This window comes from Leptinotarsa decemlineata, unplaced genomic scaffold, assembly GCF_025532065.1.
Source record: "Leptinotarsa decemlineata unplaced genomic scaffold, Ldec_3_MD MMD2_tig00000010_RagTag_RagTag, whole genome shotgun sequence".
NCBI lineage: Eukaryota > Metazoa > Arthropoda > Insecta > Coleoptera > Chrysomelidae > Leptinotarsa > Leptinotarsa decemlineata.
In genome coordinates, this window is record NW_027412538.1 from 751,050 (window position 1) to 768,406 (window position 17,357).

General features: G+C 34.0%; 2 protein-coding genes and 1 long non-coding RNA gene across 3 annotated transcripts in view; 2 read left to right on the top strand and 1 right to left on the bottom strand.

The window, feature by feature from the left end:
• LOC111509937 (uncharacterized) overlaps positions 1-3,343 on the top strand; it is a 78,922-nt gene extending 75,579 nt beyond the window's left edge. The window contains exons 20-22 of the mRNA XM_074171196.1: positions 1-168; positions 221-334; positions 3,143-3,343. Coding sequence (XP_074027297.1) covers positions 1-168; positions 221-334; positions 3,143-3,210 — 350 coding nt within the window. The 3' untranslated portion in view covers positions 3,211-3,343. The remainder of the gene's footprint in view (positions 169-220; positions 335-3,142) is intronic.
• On the bottom strand, positions 1-15,613 carry LOC141480784 (uncharacterized). The gene is made up of 2 exons (XR_012464554.1): positions 15,530-15,613; positions 1-1,374 (listed from the first exon to the last, which is right to left on the bottom strand). It is a non-coding gene; the product is annotated as an uncharacterized lncRNA (long non-coding RNA).
• The window catches only part of LOC111507970 (uncharacterized), a 20,095-nt gene continuing 12,128 nt past the window's right edge, over positions 9,391-17,357 (top strand). Inside the window, exon 1 of the mRNA XM_074171207.1 lies at positions 9,391-9,792. The gene's annotated coding sequence lies outside the window, so the exon portion shown is untranslated. The remainder of the gene's footprint in view (positions 9,793-17,357) is intronic.

Consider the following 17,357-nt stretch of genomic DNA (forward strand, 5'->3'; position numbering starts at 1 on the left):
GTATTGGTTATTACACCACGGAAGAACTTATTCATAATTCAGATGGAAAACTTATAACTGATCGTAGTTGGAATTACAAACCTCCAGGGGCTAAGGACATCCCAATCAACTTCAGAGTTAAATTTCCAGAAAACGATCCTAACAAAGTGGGGCTCCTCAAGTCGAAAGGTAACTTTCTATGATAAATGAAGCTGTGACACTTGAACTGAAAATTTTTCAGCCGTTGCCGAGCCTCCAATATGCCTTTCTATTGCTGTTCCTCTAGCTATCCGAAGTGCCTTAGCATCGGCTAGACACGATGCAGACAGCAGCCAGTCGGCATGGATCCCTTTCAGTATGTATTTTGAATATATAAACATCAAATTTGGTTCAATTTTGTGTAAAAGAAAACCTGAAAAGCCCGATTTTATAAAGAAAAGGGCATAACAATTTCCATCCATATTCAAAATTACCTCATTAATGTTTCAACCTGAAATTGGAGAAAAAATAGAGACTGATCTAGTCTCTACTTAGGTTACATTACGCCACAGTAGGAATCTGTTGTATTGTTTTCAAAGAGATAGCATCTCAGACTGCACCAAAATATTAAACACTAATTTAGTATTTTCATTATCGATCCTTATTTCAGTCTCTAGTGGTCGTTCTCAATAATATCTTCCAACTATCATTCATCTCTGGCTCAAAATTAGCACAGAGCCTAATAATCCTGCACTCAAAAACTCAAGGTCAACTAGGCTATTGCCATTTCACCCCAAAAATTGTTATAGACAATATTTTGTTTCGGATAATTCTATACAACAGTTTCATATCTTCTCAGTTGTAGTATTAATTTAGATAGTTCCTACTTAAGTGCCCCTCCTGCGATATTTGATACGATACTTTGGCATTATTCAGATCGTGGTATTGCGGCACCTGCAGTGTTTATTGAACACGTGCCAGTTACTGGTTCCAACTTCATAGGTTTTAGAATTTTTTTTCAAGTTATCGAATTTCCTTTTGAATTTCTCTCTTTGTTTTTTCGAGTTTTCCTCAATTATCTCAAGCTTTCCGTCTGTCTAATATCTGCTTTACCTACTCGTCACTAGGTTTAGTACATCGCATCGCAGTAGCAAATCTTCATCTCTCTTTTCTTTTTGGAACCCCATCTTCTTCATACTTTTCTACCAGAAGCTCTTTGTTTTATAGCAGCAGTTCTTTACAATTAACAGACTTCTGCCAATTTTGTTCTTCCTCACATCTTCGTTGTTTTTCATCTCTTTTGTATTTTCCATCCGTCAGTTTTCTTTTCTTCCATTCTCTGAATGTTTTTTTTTGTTTTTTGATGGATTCAACTGTCTCTTCTTCCTAAACCGTCTGACCAATAAGAGGGTCAACCTGAAAAAAATCAGCTGCCGATTTCCAAGCTTATTGAAATGACGTTTTGAAATTTACAAAATTTCGAATCGTTTCGGAGGTATTCGAAAGAATTGAAATTCCTTCTTTTTTTTTTCTTCGTTATTTAAGATGTTGGAAAAAATACTTCCTCTTTGCCACTTTTCAAGAAAACTGTACGAGATGGCGGGATCCAACACCAAACAGCGTTGTTTCGACCCATTAAAGTTTCATCAGTAGTACTAGGCTGAACAACACAGTGTTTATTAGAATGTCTGGAATGGAAACTACCGTTCCGTGATAAAATCATATTTTCATTTGGAGACAGTCAACATCCCTGTTGTTCGCATACCATGAATCTCATAGTTTATTGGATTTCAGTGACTCTTTCCACTGTTTGTTTTTATTTTCAGAATACTTCTAAATTAATTTTCCATTAGTAATTTCTCAATTATCCAGAAGCATTCAGAACAGTGCAAAATATACTTAGTGACAAAGAAAAGTAAACACCCATTTATTTTGAAAATATTTCAATAATTTTTTACACGCATACTTGACAGATGATAGCAAACAAACGAGTAAGTTTCCAGAGAAATTGGATAATCGTGAAACCAGTGAAGTTCAGTAGTGTGTTGCAGATCCTGGATGTCTTATACACTCGTGGATACGTCTAGGCATTGTCCTGATAAGGTGGTCTATATCCTGTTGGGGTATCCCATTCCACCCTACTTCTAACTTAAGTGCTGCCAACGTCTGTGGGGACTGTTGTAAATTCAGCAGTCTGCGACCAAGAATATCCCACACATGTTCGATCGGTGAAAGATCGGGCGATCTGGGTGGCCATGGTAAGCAGTTAATGTCATGCTGATCCATGAAGTCTAGAGTTAGTCTATGGTTCTCGATGGTCTCAAAATATGGAAGGCTCCAATACTTCGTGAATGTAACGAAGAGCTGTCATGTTGCCTCTAATAAAGACAAAATGTGTCCTGCTAACATATGCAATGACACCCCATACCATTAAACCAACAATATGGTGAACATGGCTCTCCACATCAAACTGGAGATCTCGTCTTTCACCACGACGCTTTCTTACTCACGCGCTGTTGTTTCCCTAGCTCTGTGTTCTAGGCCTTCTTGGGTCCATGCCTGATAACATCTTAAAATAGTACGCAAAGATCGATTGGTTCTTCTTGAAATTTCTCTAACTGAAAAACCTGCCTCACGTAAGCCAACAATTCGTCCTCTCTCAAAATCACTAAGTTGAGGAGTACCACGAAGTTTTCGCACTCGAGGCATAGTGTTAACAATACAAAACAAACTCTCAGTTAAAGCAAAAATAGAAATAAAAATAGGAGAAATGGTAAATGCTCACATAAAAAAAAACAGTTAAGAAACTAGTCAGAATAGCTTTCGATGCAGTTGAAATTTCAATGGCTTTTTACTGGTCTCAACATAAATACACATGCAAAGCATTATTGAAATATTTTAAATATAAGTGGGTGTTTACCTTTCTTTGTATATTTTGAAACCACATTTTGATGTGATAGAGTTGGCGAATTCAACAGTATTTTTTGAAACTTGAACAAAGTTTCATATTTGAAAGTAAGCATTTTCCAAAAAAGAAATTAATTTTTTTTTAAAGTTATCCATTTTCAAGATTTTTTAAAAGTTATAGAATTTGGGGAAGAGGGATTCAAAATATTAGTGAAGTATCTATTGTAGTGCATATGGTTTTCATGACAATTAACATTAACATTTATTAATTTTTTAGATGGTACTACAACAGTGGAGGCAACTTTCCTTGCATCTTTGAATAATTTCCAGCAGTACACTTTGTAAGGTATATACTCATGGTTAAGTAAGATTTCGACAGGTTCAATTCTTGCATAAGTCGCTGAAGAAAGCAGGGAAAAAGTAATAGAACCTCTATGTAACTGTATTTTGGCTTAGGAATTAAACAAAAATAGCAAAATTATTTTTTTCATATACCCCGACACAAACTACTCGTATAAGAAATGAACCTTTATTCGTGTGTGAATTCTGACCCCTTCAAAAATAATCCACATAATTCATGTAACTACTGACTCATTCAGATTCCGGCCATTATATGATTAAAAACCCTAAAACAAACACGTTTCACTACACACAATTTTCTAACACTCTTGCTTTATTCACTCAAGTAATTTTGAAATAATAGGAACAAATTCAAGAATCCTCTATAATATGGTTCCCTAAGCTCCTAAGCTGAATTTGATTATGGAATACCATCTACATTGTTTTTATGTTATTTACTTTTTCTTAGAAAAAATTCTCCAAAAATCAGTATTAACACATACTATATAACTTACTATATTTAACTTTTACGAGTTTCAAAGACTCTCATTGATTTTCTTGTTCATAAAAAAATCAAATATAACAAACGGAGGGTAGTATGAAATATGGTCGGATAATATGGAATACGAGGTTTATTTAACGAAAACGCCATCTAAAGTACAGAAAACCTATTTATTTCTAATTTTACCAACAAAAACTTCAATGTGAATTTACTTCATAGAAATAGACAGAAACGTGCGATTTCTGTCTATCTAAACTGCCTTTTCTGCCAGTCAATATGAGCCATCAACGAGCAGCTTGCACACTGAATCCAAATTTCGTAGATTCGGAATCATCGGATAATCTTCCATCACATAAGACGCACTTCGATGCGGTGCTTCTCCTGGTGGCATGTAGTCTATTAAAGATGACACATCAAATGGAAAGAATCATCGTTGCTGGAGTCATCACTAGTTGGATCAGCCGCTTTAGGCCTGGGTTCAGAAAAGTGGTTGAAGTTTTTTTTTTTGAACAGGGGGTCTTCGAGATTTTTTTCTATTTTGTGTTTTCAAAACTTCAGATTCCTTCTTCGCCTTTTTTTCTTCCAATCCGTTCTGTAATTATTTTTATATGGAGAGCATGTTATTATAAAGGATGAACCAGCTTTCCTGCCTCTACTTAATTTCTGTGTGGGGATGAACTCTCTATAGGAAAGACAAGATTGGTCAACTTTGGCTTGACAAGAACAATCACATAGGGAGTTTTAGATGAACACGATTGAGGTGAGTCATATAGGGTTGATAAACTTGAAATGGGGGCAGGTGTTGGTTCAATAGGTCTTGTTTCAGGCCTTGGAACTGTGAGTGGTGAAGCAATGAAATCCTCACTGCTAAAAACATCTCCATTGACAGTATAAATGTCAGTCGCTTTGAAACCATTAACTGCAATGTCCCCACGTTGTACTTCATTATATCAAAAAAGGGCCTTGAACTGTGACGTAAAAACGATCTCACTTCCTCGCTATAATGAGATTTTAACGGACCCATGAAGTTTTTGTCTAAGAGTTGGATTTTATGTGAAGAGTGGGAAGGCAGAAACATGATCGTAACATAATTTTCTATAGCTACGTTGATAACGTCAGTGTTATTTTTGTGGGTGGCATGTCCATCAAATAAAAGCAGGATAGGTAAATCAACTAAGGGTTTTCCAACAACAATGAAATGTTTAAACTATTTGGTGAAAATGTTTGCATGTATCCAACCACTTTGGTGACAAGAGGCTATGGTTCCTGTCACTGAAAAACCAATGTTGTAACTATGATCTACGACTCTTTAGGTGTACATTGTGCTTGAGTGATTGGTCTTGTAGCTGAAGTCACATTGTTGTAGTTAGTAAAAATATTTGAAGTCCTATCTGTAAACATTCTTGTGAAGCACAAAACAAAATTCGTTCTGTAGCAAGCAGATAAACAGCAACAGGTGGTCAACTCTCACAGTAGAGCAACAAGGGAGTTTTTTGAAGTGGGTCATGATATTTCCGCGAGGTAACATCACCAAACAGAACTGAAACCTGAGTATTCCATATTTCCCTTCTATTTCATTATACCCCACTCTCCTCTACGAATATTAACGAATCAAAAATCGATTTATGGACAAATCGGTCTCTTCACAGTAATTTTTTATCAATTTCCTATCAACGGGGCTATGCTGGAAAAAGAGACTTACGAAATTATCACTAAGCACATTTGAGTTTTCAAGTCATCATTTCGTAATTATTGTTCAAACCCCTGCTATGATGTAAATTGAATTACAGACCCACTTCATGTAAATGTAAATCATTGTTCACAGCACCATTCTTTAATTGTTCAGATAGATAGATATACTTTATTGACTATTTCACACAGTGGTTTACAGCACGTCACATAGTACAAAAAATATTGAGAGACAATATGTGAGACATAGTCGAACGCCTTGGACAAATCGCACATAGAAAGGATGGAATGTTGCTTTTTTTCAAGGTCATCGACAATGTCCTCCACGACCTTCATGAGGTAAGAAATTTGAAATAAAGATATAGATCATCAAAGCCAATATGTTTGACAATAAAACACTCGAAAATCTAAAGTAGGGTTACCCGAAAATGAACCCAAGTCAAAAATATTGAACAGAATTATTTATATTGCTCTCGGCCATTTGATGGGATATAAAATTATCTTTCAAACGATATAGCACATGTAGCCATTCCCAATGAAACTAGCTGCGTAGGAACCATTTTCTCCAAATTCAATATGACGGCACTATGACGTCACCTTTAGAAATATTGTGAAACAACTTGATATAGGGAGGAATGAACGCCGAAAGTTGTTTAGTATTTGAATTAAAATTCAATTTTTTTTCAAATTATAAATTTTGTCAAATGTCGTATTTTACTCCATTCATCTCGAAAATCCTGATAGGAAGTGTCAAAGCTGCTCTCTATCATTGGCACACAAAAAAGCATAGTATCTTCGACATTTTTTTGTAGTAAAAGAGGTACCTACACTTCATTGTCAAAGTTCAAAAAATATCATTCTAGATAAATGAAGTAAAATATGGCATTTAAAAAAAATTGAGATGAAGTTGAGATGAAGGATTTGTGAAAAATTTCAATTTTTAATATTCATTCAAAAACTGAGAAAATTTCGGCGTTTGTTTTTCCCTACATCGAGTTTAACAATATTTTTATAGGTGACGTCATATTGCCGCCATATGGAATTTGAAAAAAATGGATCCTACACTGCCATTTTGAATGGAAATGACCATCTGTTTGTTATATCGTTGAAATGACAATTTTATATTCGGTTAAATGGTCAAAAAATATATAGAGTTTTATTGAAATTTCTTCACTTGGATTCATTTCCAGTTAACCTTGCATAGATTTTCAACTTTGCCCCAATTTAAGCTTTGACGTAACTCCTGCAGTTTAAGGAATCCCAATGGTGAGGGTCGAATTTGAATTAACCTGTATATTAATCGTCTTTCGTACATTCACACATGATTGAGTAATGCTATTAAATTTATCGAATTGTCTCTAATAGCGAGTTTCGTTTCTGATGTGGTGGTGGACGGACGTGCCGACAGCGACCGTCCACAAAGAAGGCACGCGGACGCCATTGTTGGGGACGAAACTCAGTTTGTGTTGTGAATGTCTGCCGTCATAGAACGTGCCATCATCAAATTAAACATTTTTGTGAACAGTCTATAAGTGTTGAAGAGAAACAGCACTCCCATTCACGCCGGTTGGAGGCCACGGTGGACCGGATGTCCACGTGAGAGTGTTATAGTGAATGTACATAACTCCTGTCCCCATTCACGCCGGTTGGAGGCCACGGTGGACCGGATGTCCACGTGGAGACAGGATTTTACCAAATAAATGTTATTTATGTGCAAAAAGTCTTGAAGTCTCCAAAAAATATTAAGTGTTTTTTATATAATAAAAAATTTAGACAAAAAAGGGGTGGCAGCATTGCTGCGTGCAAGACAGCTGCGCCTCCCCGAATCGAGCTGGCTAAATACGCAAAGACGTATGAAAGCAAAGGCCAAGAACTTTGAGTGAAGTGAAGTGAAGTCTCTAATAGCCTTAGAGGTTGAAGGGTCTAAAAAATAAGTAAATTTTATCTAGTTTAAACAACAAGTTCAAAAACATGAAAAATAGAGATAGAGGTCCTAAAAATATGAACGATAGCTCATACGATTCGGAATCAAGTCTAGAAAAATATTTTTGAAGGATTTTGGTGCAGGTAAAAAATTGCAATTGTTATAACCAAAATAAAAAAAAAATGGTATTTAGTTTTTCGTTAATAACTCACTAAATATTATTATTTAAGCAATTTTGAAAAAAGCTCATTAAAGAGGAGGAAATTTCCGATAAAAAAGTCCCGACTCAAGAAACTGTATCTCCATTATTTATAATTTTAATTTGACTTTGAAAATATGGTTCCGCGCGGCTGTTACGGCATGCGCACGCTGCCGCTAAAGAGAGTTTACCGAAAGAAATATTTTTTATAACATAAAATGTCATTTTGAAAATTTAAAAAAATCTAGTATCTAGTATCTAGTTTTATCACCATTTTTCAAAAAGTTATTCAATTGTTAACTAACAACTTTTTTTTATAGGTCTTTTATAGGTATATATTTATCTAGGTCTGTTTTCACATTAAACAATGGCAGTTATTAACATAAGATATGAATTTTCTACGTAATTTGTTTATTAAATTGTTTTAAACAAATAGAGAAATTCAATATTTTTAAAATTTTTTATGCTATTTTGTTGTCTAGTGATAATTATGATTTGAAAAAAAAAACTTTTTCTCAATTTCAATTCTTAATTGTTCAAAATCGATTTTTTTATAATTTCGATTGTTTAAATAATTAGTTAAGAAATAATTTTGCTTTTGAAAAACATAATTTACACATTTGAATAGTTTGTCAAAAAAAAAATTTTATTTATTATTTAATTGTTTATTAGTTTAACAATTTGTTATGAACAAATATTGAGCAAGGTTTTTTTCTGAAACAAAAAAAATTATATATAAAAAAGTGCCATAAAAAGTTTTATTATTAGTGTATCGTATGATATTAGAAAGTATTATAATAAATTTTAACAAAAATTATGGCACTTTTTTATATATAGCTGTTTTTATAATTTTTTTCTGCTTGAGAAGAAAAATATAACGTTGGTCAATATTTGTTTATAAGAAATTATTAAACTAATAAACAATTAAATAATAAATAAAAAAAATTCTGACAAACTATTTAAGTGTAAATTATTATTTTTAAAAGCAAAATTATTTCTTAACTGATTATTTAAACAATCGAAATATAAAAAAATCGATTTTAAACAATTAAAAATCAAAATTAAGAAGATAATTTTTTAATCATTATCTGTAGACAACAAAATAGCAAAAAAAAAAACAAAAATATTGAATTTCTTTATTTGTTTGAAACAATTCAATAAACAAATTACGTAAAAACTTCATACCCCATGTTAATGACTGCCAATGTTCAATGTGAAAACAGATATAGCTAAATATCAATTGAAAATAAAAAGTTTATCAACTATATATATATATATATATATATATATATATATATATATATATATATATATATATACATATATATCAAAAGGGCTCCACGAAGTTTAAAATTTATAGGCCAATTATTTATACCTTTTATCTTATTATTTATGCCAAAGGAGATTGGGAAAAAATTTGTTAGTTAACAATTGAATAACTTTTTGAAAAATGGTGATAAAACTTTTTTTCTACGGGACGCGGCTGTTGCGGCAGCGCGCGCATGCCGTAACAGCCGCGCGGAACCATATTTTCAAAGTCAAATTAAAATTATAAATAATGGAGATAGAGTTTTTTTATCGGAAATTTCCTCTTCTTCAACGAGCTTTTTTCAAAATTGCTTAAATATTAATATTTTTTGAGTTATTAACGAAAAACTAAATAACATTTTTTTTAATCTTATTTTGTTAATAATAATTGCAATTTTTTACCTGCACCAAAATCCTTCAAAAACATTTTTCTAGAGGTGATTCCGAATCGAATGAGCTATCGCTCATATTTTTAGGTGTACAAAATGTATCGATCTTGGTCAGATTAAAATGAAACTATTTTTGGCCGCAAATAGTTCTGCTCCAACTCACAAGTAAAGCTTGTTCGATCGGCGAAGGAGGTACCTACCGACACTGGTGAGTGAAGCAGAGAACCAAACACGCTAAGAGAAAGTATGCGGTACCACAGTAGGTGATAAAAACACGAGTGACCCATAAATTCGAAGATGACCACTCAGTCTGACAAAAAAATGTATCAGTATGTCAGAGGAGCCGAAGGTCGCTTCTGCAAAGATCATACATAACGGCAACTCGAACGAAAACGAGTTGTGTGATGTTTAAGTACTTGTAAGTGAAAACATATTGCCATTCCGGATAATTCGTTGTGATCGTTTTCCTCATGCGCTTGAACTTCAGTGTAATTCAGTGTTAAGGTTAGGTTCAATGTGTGTTGGTATATCCGTTACGTTGCGTATGGTCATTTGAAGAGCGCTTTATAAAAGCAAGGTGAGTATAGAATTGAATATATGAAAATCGTTCGTATTCTTGTAAGCACATGTCAATGTCTTGACATCGATTGAGTTCCTGGAAAAATTCCGAAACAAAAGTGAATATAACAAACACAAGTCGAAAAAGTTGTTGAGGTGAAACACTTGAACTCGGAATTTTGGGGATAAAGTAACGAAAATTCCTTTAGAGCTAGAGCATAACATAACAGAATGAAAACATAACAAAAAAATGTTTTTCCGTGAATTAGAGACACATGAATAATAATATACTGAAATCACAATTTCTAGATTGTTTTGAACTCAATATTTCATCATTTTCTGGTGAAAACCTCGGGGAAACCCCTTTCCAATGTTCCAGTGCTACGAAAAAATATTTTATTACCATTGAAAATACGTATTACTGGATGTTAAAAGTTCATATCTCCAGTGTCAGTGTTAACAGTTTTGAAATCAGAAAGAAGGTAAATAAATGGGGTAGTGAAAATCACTATAACTAAAGTATTTGGATAAATAGTGAAAAATTGAAAATAATATTAAAAATATGAGAAGAAATAAAATAAGTATGGAAGAAAAAAAAATGTAAAAATACCAGTTTGTAAAGAAAAACAAATGATTTGACATGAATTGGAAAGGAATGAAAATTATGGCTTGGAAAAATGCTATTAACAATAAATGAACTGAGAATAATAATAGAAAATTGAAATGAATGGAAATGGAAATGGAGAAATATTTCAAACCGACTTGGAATGAGCCTACATAGAACAGGGGCGGATCTAGGAATTTATTGAGCGGGGCGCACTTGAGATAAATTTTTCATCATAAATAAATAAAAATCAAGATGTAAGATCATAACTGGCCACAGAACATTCGTAATTTCAATGTGATAATTAGTAGTGACTGAAAATATTATTTCGAATTAATGATAATTCTTTCATTCAAATATGTTGAGAGGAATCATGCAGGTATCTGGTTGTCGGTAATGAGCAAGAGTGTAGGACTGGTTCGAGTCCCAAATTAAACATTTTCAGCGTCCAAGAGGGGTGCCACTGTCTTAGGATAATGGCCGACTTATTCCATTCACGATGTTCCGAAACTATTTATAATAGTGGAATCGTGCAGTTTTCCGGTTCAGTGCTCTTGCAACCTATGTTCCAGGTTTGTGCAAATCTAGGCGACGAATTCGAGAAGGGCCGATTTTCATCATAATCAATAGCAGAATTTAACCTATACAGGGTGTAACTAAATAAGTGTAAAACATCTAAGGAGGTGATTCCTCATCAAAGGAAAGATAGGATATTTCATATAAAGAAATTTCATTGGAGCATCCTTTGCTAAGATACAGCCCCTTAAATGGGGTACATAAAATTTGTATAACAATTTTTTTCACGGGCACTAAAAAAGTTACAATATTGAAATTAACCTGACGTTTTGTACTACCAAAAAGACACTTAGCCAGAAATTTATTTGATTTACCCCATGGTTGTAAGGGGTGGAAAACGCAACCCCTAAAATTTATTTCCAATGTAACTTTTTGTCTTTTTATTTGTTTACCATTTAAAAATGTATTTTCGATAGCCTGTTTTGTTCTAAACAAAAAATGTCTCTTAGGTTTTTTACCCAAAATAAACCAGTTCGCAGCAAAAAATTATTTTAGGAACAACTACATAAATGCGAAAATACGAAACTAATCTATCTAGTAGGTCGCTATTAGCGATAGTGACAATTGAATTGGTATGACGCTGTCAGTTTGTGAATTTTCGAAATTGAATTAATACTAATTGTGTGTTGTTGTTCTGTTCTTGATTTGTTACTTTAATAATTCATTTGTTATTAAAATGGCATACACAAATGAGGAAATGGCTGATATGCAGGGGAATGGGTTAGAAGCTTCTAGCAGATTTGCTGAAATGTATTCTCAACGGCAGCATCCTTCACATAGAATATTTGCTCGACTTCATCAACGATACCGAGAATATGGTTCATTCGACAAAAGAACGCAGGATTGTGGTCGCCATCGAGAACACCACAGCTTGAGGAAGCAGTACTTAATTTGATTGAAAAACAACCTACTACCAGTACTAGAAAGATTGCTTTTTAGCTAAATGTTGATCATATGACGGTATTTCGAATTTTGAAGGAACAACTCTTATACCCTTACTATCTGCAACGAGTACAGGCACTGTTACCGCGAGACTTTCCGAACCGTCTTGAATTTTGCAATTGGATGCGGGAAATGATTAGAAAAATTGTGACTTTCTGAAGACGATAGAATTCACAGACGAATGTAGTTTTTCTCGGGACAAGATTATTAATTTTCATAATTACTACATATGGGCTGATGAAAACCCTCACCATCAAGAACAGTTTTCTTTCAAAGTGTGGCTCGGAGTTATTGGGGATTATTTAATTGGGCCTCATTTTCTACCTCCTCGATTAAATGGTGAGGCATACGTTCAATTTTTAAGAGAAGTGCATTCAGTACTGCTGAAGGAAGTTCCTTTGGGCGTCAGAAGGGATATGTTTTTTATGCATGATGGGGCTCCCGCCCATTATAGTAAAGTAGCACGTCAGCATTTAACTGAAACATATGCAAATCAGTGGATAGGTCGAGGAGGACCACAGAACTGGCCGCTCGATCCCCGGATCTCAATCCTCTCGATTTCTCTATTTGGGGCCATTTACAGCATTTGGTTTATCGTACTCCTGTTCGCGATGTAGAGGACTTAAGAAACCACATCATCGATGCGTGCAGGGTAATCAGAGACTCCAGGAATATTTTAGCGAATACGTGGCTCAATGCGCCCACGTCTAGATGCATGCGTAATGTCTGAAGGTAGACATATTGAGCATTTACTATGATTTCTACATGTTGTGTGTTTTGTTATTAATAAATTAGTTTTGTTTATTACCCTTTAATCGTTTAATGCAGGTACTAACTACAAAATAAAAATAAATACAGTTCGCATTTATGACGATGTATCTCTGTAGTTGTTCCTAAAATAATTTTTTGCTGCGAACTGGTTTATTTTGGGCAAAAAACCCAAGAGACATTTTATGTTTAGAATGAAACAGGTTATCGGAAATAAATTTTTAAATGGTAAACAAATAATAAGACAAACAGTTACATTAGAAATAAATTTTAGGGGTTTCGGTGCTTGTGAAAAAAATTGTTATACAAATTTTATGTACCCCCTTTAAGGGGCTGTATCTTAACAAGGGATGCTCCAATGAAGTTTCTTTATATGAAAGATCCTATCTTTTTTTCGATGAGGAATCACCTTAAATGTTTTACACTCATTCAGTTACAACCCTATATAGTTCGGTAGATGAAATCATCACAAATAACGTGCTGAAGGAGTTTCCACTTTGAAAACTGGGAAAATTGTTAAAATTTAGAAAACATATGCGAATGTAATGGAAAAAGAGTTTTTAAATGCTAAAGCCAAAATATCGGTGTTAGTAAAACTTTTTAAGTAGTAATTTTGTGGGGTTTCAATTAATTCCATCAAAACTTGGCCACACATTTTTTGCGAGAATTCATACCAGGGGAAATTTGAATTAGTGAACGTTTCTTTTTAAGACCTTCGAAACGTAACATTTTTTTTTATTTCTCATGTACTTATGTTAATTTTAGAGCGTTGTTTTACTCATATAATTTAACGAGATTTTAAAACATCGATTTGTCATCTGATGAACACACAATTAAAAGAAAAAAGAATGTCCTAGTTCTCTACTCCCTTAGTCACTAGTATGAACATTAAAGACCGAAATTTCACAAAAACTAAAGGAACACTCGAAGTTTATGATGCCATATTTTTTTGCAAACCTCGATTTTAAAAAGTGAATACGCAACTTTTTAGAGCACCTTTCAAAATTCATTTTTCAAACTTTAAGGCGACACAGCGACTGTGTCAATTTCGACAAAACAAAAACTTGAGTTGTCAAAATAAGAAACATTTTGAAGACTTTGTGTTGCGGGCGACTGTTTTTGTCAACAACGAAATATCCCGTCGGCAGGCGGAAAGATCAAAAGGTTTGGGTGTTTTCTCTGTGTTTTTGTAAACAGAGTGTTATGTGTAAACGGTCGACAACAACAAACAACTAATCACAAATAACATATTTGTAATTTATATTTTGTTTCAAAAATTTTTGTCTCAGTACATTTAACAAGTTCTCAAATTCGTGATTGGATTTTCTTAGAAAATCATGAAACTATGATCTCAGTTCCATCCGTTCCTATTTTATCATTTATCAAATCTGCTATAATTTTTTACGTTTCATGGTCTGTTCGTCTTTTTAATAATGATCTCATCTAGTGTTTTGATATTTTTCGCTCTCGCTCCTTTCGTTCAAGAGAATCGATAAAAAAAATCGCAGCCCATCTCTTTTGGTTAACAAAAAAATTCTCAACAATTCAAATATGAGAAAGCATTACAATGAGTCAAAAAAATATACGCAAACATGTTGCATGAGACCTAGTATTCATTTCATTAGAGTTGTCTTGAAAATGAAAATCATCACTAGGAACAGAAACAAATATGGAACATGGTGGTAGATAAAACTGGGAAAGATATGGAAATAATAACCCGTGGGTTACTGATATATTATTTACTTTTCTGAAATAAAAATATTATTTTTGACAATTTTGACACCTATTTTACAACAATAGCTAGATAAACCATACATAAAATTTTGGGCCAACGTCTTTCAGTAGCTGTACACTCATGTGATATTAGTTAAATCATTTTATCTTTGAAAAATACTAACTCAGAAGGAGTTGATTGTATCTCCATGAGAATCTTGAAAAGTATCCATCGAACTCGGCTAATTCCCTGATGAACTGAAAATTGGTCTTCTTTCACCAATTTTGAGAAATGTGACCCCAACATAATGGAAAACTAAAGACCCATAACAGTACCCACGGTATTATGTAATGTTTTTGAGAAGATGTCCAATTTTTTGAAGAAGTTGAACATAGTAAAGAAGTTGGGTAAGCCGACTGAAAGTGTTTATGATGCCCTTGAGAAGAAGCACGTGGGTGCTCTTTTTTTCGACGTATCCAAGGCATTCAATAATAACAATCATGAAATAATCCTGAGTAAGTTATACTTGTTAGGATTTTAAGGAAATTAACCTGCATGGCTGGAGTCATACTTGAATCTCAGAAAGATGTGCGTAAAATATGATAACTGTCAATCACAACCATACGGTATCGACTATGAAGTCCCTCAGGGATCCATCATGGGACCTCTAATATTACTGCTTTTCATCAATGATATGCCAGAACATGTGAATACAAATCGAATATTTCTATATGCAGACGACACAACACTTGCTACGGATGAAGATAGCCCGGAGGGGCTCCAAGTTAAACTCAATTTCGTCAGACAGTACTAAATTCCTTGGAACCTATGTTGATAGCAACATGATTTGGAAGTCTGGTGTGAGTCAGGTCAGAAAGAAAGTGAAATGTTTTATTATGTTTAAAAAATCTGTTTTAAAATCCGTTTTCCATTAACCAGCTAACCAAAGCTAACCAAAGAAATACCAACAACGACAGTATCAATAATTGCGACAATCATTTTGAGTTTTACACTACTACAGAATGAATAAGGATAACTAAAAGAGAAATCAAAAAGCAAGAGCTGAAAATGGTTATAAGTAGTACCAAAATAAACGCAGTTTTTATATTTAGTTTTGATTATATAACAGTACACATGATACAGTCAACTCACCTAATAAAATAACTTTCTATATCGAATAAGGGTTACAGCTCAACGAACTACTAGTATCTAGGTATATCAAAAGACTAGTTTTCTGAAACTGACATATAAAATAGTGTTATAAGAAGTAAGTTTTTCCAAGTACAATTATATTCTGTTTCAATATTTCATCATTAGTCACAGTGTAAACTGACATTTTTCTGCAAGTGTGTTCATACGCATTATGATTCATTAACTTGAATTCTTTGAATTGATTTGCTACGTTATCGGTGGATAGTCCATCTAGAAAGGCCCTGCTAGATGAGGTCACAGTTTCATCGACCCATACTTTAGGGATAGTATGACCAGCATTAACCCAGGTTTCATCCATATAATAAATTGTTCTCTGTTGTTCCCTATAATATTTAATATTGGTCAAATACTCTCTCCTCCATAACACAATTTCCTCTCTATCCAATAATAAACTATTGCGCCCTCGTTTTTTCCATACAAAATTCAAATGTTTCAATACTTTATGGAATGTTGACCGCTTAAAACTTGGCAATAAAACATCTTCATTTATTTCTGTGAGTACTTTGTCTATCGTGGGTATTTCATTTCTGAAAAAGTACTCATGCACTTTCCTCCTGATTGCATGTTTATCAGCATCATCTATTGATTTTATAATGATTTGACGATTCTGATTTGTATTCGGTTTGGAAAATGTATGATTTTGTTTATGTCCCCGTAAAACATTGTAAATCGAAGCGCAACACACTCCAATTTTATCGGAAATTTTCGATACGACTTCGTCGACAGTCGATGTCTCAATTTCTTCCATCTCTTTCTTGAACACCTTTAAAATCACTTCTTATATCTCAAGACTCAAATGTCTTTTTTTGGATCGTTTCCTGGCTGGACTCAGAGGATAGCTCACAGTGTCATCAGCAGTGACTGTACTGGACATCTTGGAAAACAATTTTAAACAATATACTATAACGCACGCCACACAAACACGCAAACGACTGATTACAACCCTGTGCTGGTACCGAACTCGTACCAAGAAGGCGAATTCACCAATGAACGCTGCCCTTTCCATCTGACACTGGGCGATCACGTGCACATCACGCTTCGGTTTTGTTTTGTTTTACTCTATCTTGGATTTGGATAGACTTTAGGTAGCTCGTCGGTGTCCAACCACTGTCCTGAACGCCTCCTGTTGTCGTAGAGGGTCCACTTTTCTCACATGCGACGATCCGATCCAAAAAGAGTCGATTTAGTCCTCAAATCCTCGTCCTGGAATAATGTAGGTCGACGACTTCGGGGCTCATATTCAAGGGTGAAATCTCTGGAATGAAATTTTGCAAACCAACGTGCGTTCATTAACACTGTGATCGCAAAAGGCCTGGTTGATTTTTCGGGATATTTCGGCGGCGCTTAGGAGCGGTTTGAATTCGTAGAATTCCTAGTAATAAGCTGAACAGAGACAAAAATTACAGTTTGGAAGAAATGTACAGTATCAATATATAGAGTACAAAATTATTTATCGATCAGTATATACTACGACACAGTAGAATAAATATTTGCTGAGATATAGATCTACAAAAACAAATGACATTGAAACGAACAAAACTTAATATAATAGTAATATGAATAATAAAGAAAATTGTAGTTTTAAGCAACTATCGTGGTTCTAGTTCCCTTTCAGTGGAAGAGCTTCATGAAGCAAGAGCCGAATCGAGCCCTCTACGAAACCCTTCATCACTTGGAAGGATCAATTGCAGCTTGAGAAATGGTTCTTATGCAGATTCTGTGGAACATGTTCTTCCTTACGAATCAGTAGAGAATTGTCCTAAAAATC